The following is a 3,132-nucleotide window of genomic DNA, read 5'->3' on the forward strand; positions in this document are numbered from 1 at the left end:
TCTCCAGAAAATTCTCATAATTTTTATCAACGTATGTGAAGCTGTTGGTCACATTTTGGAGTTCTATTTTTGAATAATGACTAAAGACTTTTCTGAATTAAATATGACCTAATTCCCATGAAGATAAATTTCTCTTGATTTTACTAGCTCTTCTCTGAGTATACTTAGTTACTTGATGAATAGATACAGTAATATCATACATTCTTTTCCTGTTGTTCTTTGGCTTCCTAAACAGTGTTATATTTGCTGTCTTCAGAGTGACCATGGCTAACCTGACCTCAATGAGTGGATTCTTCCTCATGGGGTTTTCTGCTGACCATAAGCTTCAGATTTTACATGCACTGCTGTTTTTGGTGACATACCTTCTGGCCTTGACAGGCAACCTCCTCATCATCACCATAATTACCTTGGACCTTCGCCTCCATTCCCCCATGTACTACTTCTTGAAGCATCTCTCTCTTCTGGACCTCTGTTTCATCTCTGTCACAGTCCCCCAGTCCATTGCAAATTCACTTGTAAACAATGGTTACATTTCCCTTGGTCAGTGCATTCTTCAGGTTTTCTTCTTCATAGCTCTGGCCTCATCAGAAGTGGCCATCCTCACAGTGATGTCTTACGATCGGTATGTAGCTGTCTGTCAGCCACTGTGCTATGAGACCATTATGGATCCCCATGCTTGTAGGCATGCAGTGATAGCTGTGTGGGTTGCTGGGGGCCTCTCTGGGCTCATACACACAGCTATTAACTTCTCCATACCTCTCTGTGGGGAGAGAGTCATTCACCAATTCTTCTGTGATGTTCCTCAGATGCTGAAACTAGCCTGTTCTTATGCATTCATTAATGAGATTGCAGTGGCTGCGTTCACAACCTCGACAGCATTTATCTGTTTGATCTCTATTGTGCTTTCCTACCTTCGCATCTTCTCTGCAGTGCTGAGAATCCCATCAGCTGAGGGCCGGACCAAAGTCTTCTCTACCTGCCTACCCCACCTATTTGTAGTCACCTTCTTCCTCTCAGCTGCAGGCTTTGAGTTTCTAAGGCCCCCTTCTGATTCCCAATCAGCTATGGACCTCATGTTCTCTATATTCTATACTGTCATACCTCCAACACTCAATCCAGTTATCTATAGTCTACGGAATGAAGCCATGAAAGCAGCTCTGAGGAAGGTACTGTCAAAAGAAGAATTTGCTCAGAGAAAGATGTATTTAAAAGCCGTTTTTAAACTCTAAACTACCATAGGAATAAAAGGTATTGTTATTATGTTTCAGATTGTAAGAGGAATAAATCTGATTTCTTCCCAAAACTCCCTTCCAACTTTTCTGCTCGTTATATTCTTCTCAAAATATAATTCTTCAATTTGAGATGTTATGCTTCTAAGGATATTGGCCTTCTTTCAACCCATTCAATTTTTATTTTTAGGCATCTTTTAGGAATTTTTCTGAAATAAAAGAGAAAAGGCAATTAGTTTGGGACTTGACCACCATAATTTAAAGCTGATTTTAATAAATGGATTCCAGACTGGTGTCAAGCAAGCTGATTGTGTTTATGAGATAGTATATCCACAGTGTATGTATGTGATTGCCAGTAGACTTCCAAGTTTCTTATGTGCATTAAGTGCCCATATTAATTTTCCCTTCCTTTTATGTATTATAATAGCTTTCCCCACAGCTATTTATTCAGTCTCTAATAAATGTCAGGTGCATTACATTTTTCTTTTAACTCTATCAAACAACTCTTCTAGCTATGTTACATTGTCCCCATTCTGTCTATTATAACACTAAATTTAGGAGAGATTAATTTTTTTGAGATTTCTCAAAAAGTAGTAAATATGTGATTCAAACTAACATTTGTCTAATTCCAAGCTCACTTATTTGCCTCTACTCATTATAAATGCTTTGTTTCCCCATGTGAGTGTGTGTGCATTTGTATCATCTGTAAACATAAGCATACTCTACTATAATTCACTATTGAGATCTCCTTCAGATGCTTTTGCATTATTCCATTACTGTAGATGTTTATATTAATTCATTTCCTCTTCTGATCCATAGAAGAATTTGACAAGATGATTTTTACAGAGTTAGGCAGGGGATGCCTCCTGGGTCAATAAAACAGAACAAAAAATGTGTGGAACAGGAAAAGCTGAAACCTATAAGAGTCACAGATCTTGTGGCTCTGAAGATCTGACTCATTTTGGGGTAATGCTGCAACTTTCTTCAAGATGGGCTCATAGTTCATAAGAGGACAATATTCTACCAGCCAAGTGTTGGGTTCAATGGCTATTTTGGATTAATTGTTCTGTCTATAGTATCTACACATGCATACACATAAAAGTTTTTTGCTTGTTTACTTTTAAAGGTCATGCACTTCTCTTCCAGTACAGAGCTGGAATTGATGACAAAAACTGTATTAGAACCATATTTTGCAGTCCTGAAGCTTTGGCCAACAACTGTTTCTCCTTCTCTATATGCACATTAGGTTGTATATTATTTGTAAAAAATTACAAATGGAGATGAAGAAAATTTAAGACTAAACTATAAATGCATTGGAACTAATATTGTGCTATTTATGAATGTGCTTTTAGATTTTTTTATTTTATGAGTATACATGTGTGGCTATTACATTGTATTGCAATGTCATGGTATATAATGATCACTAATGATCAATAAACTCTTGTTATGAAACAATGTTATAAACATGTTTTTAGATCAATATGTAATCATTTTAATGGCTATATTCTGTATTTAACGTATCCCCTATTTAAAACATTTCTCCTTTTATTGTCATTATTCTAAAAAATACTTTGATGAACATCTTAATTCATGTACATATTTGTACACATATATGATTAATTCTTAGTAGTAGAATTACTTCTTTATTGCCTCATCTCCTACGTGTTCAATATATCATTGAATCTCCTTTGGTGTCCATTGGTTTATATCTCCTCTAAAATGGAAACTTCCATGAAATGCATTAATACTAAAATTTAACTATGTGAAGTGTTTTCCTCTCACAGAGAGAATTTTGAAGTTCTCAGGGGAAAGAGAAAAAATGGTACTCAACAAAGATAATTAACATATTGTAATTTTTTATTTGAGGGAGATAATTTTGAGCTAGATTTAAGAGGGAAAATAT

General features: G+C 35.7%; 1 protein-coding gene across 1 annotated transcript; it reads left to right on the forward strand.

Annotated features, from left to right (window-relative positions):
* Nucleotides 1-263: 263 nt before the first annotated feature.
* Nucleotides 264-1,229, forward strand: LOC130831960 (olfactory receptor 14J1). Its single transcript, XM_057700456.1, has one exon. The coding sequence runs from the start codon at nucleotides 264-266 to the stop codon at nucleotides 1,227-1,229; it is 966 nt and encodes a 321-aa protein (XP_057556439.1).
* Nucleotides 1,230-3,132: the final 1,903 nt, after the last annotated feature.

The sequence above is a fragment of the Hippopotamus amphibius genome, chromosome 11 (assembly GCF_030028045.1).
Source record: "Hippopotamus amphibius kiboko isolate mHipAmp2 chromosome 11, mHipAmp2.hap2, whole genome shotgun sequence".
NCBI classification, from domain to species: domain Eukaryota; kingdom Metazoa; phylum Chordata; class Mammalia; order Artiodactyla; family Hippopotamidae; genus Hippopotamus; species Hippopotamus amphibius.

Bases quoted from the DNA above. Each gene is read 5' to 3' on its own strand.
- LOC130831960 (XM_057700456.1), top strand. From the start codon at position 264: ATGGCTAACCTGACCTCAATGAGTGGATTCTTCCTCATGGGGTTTTCT.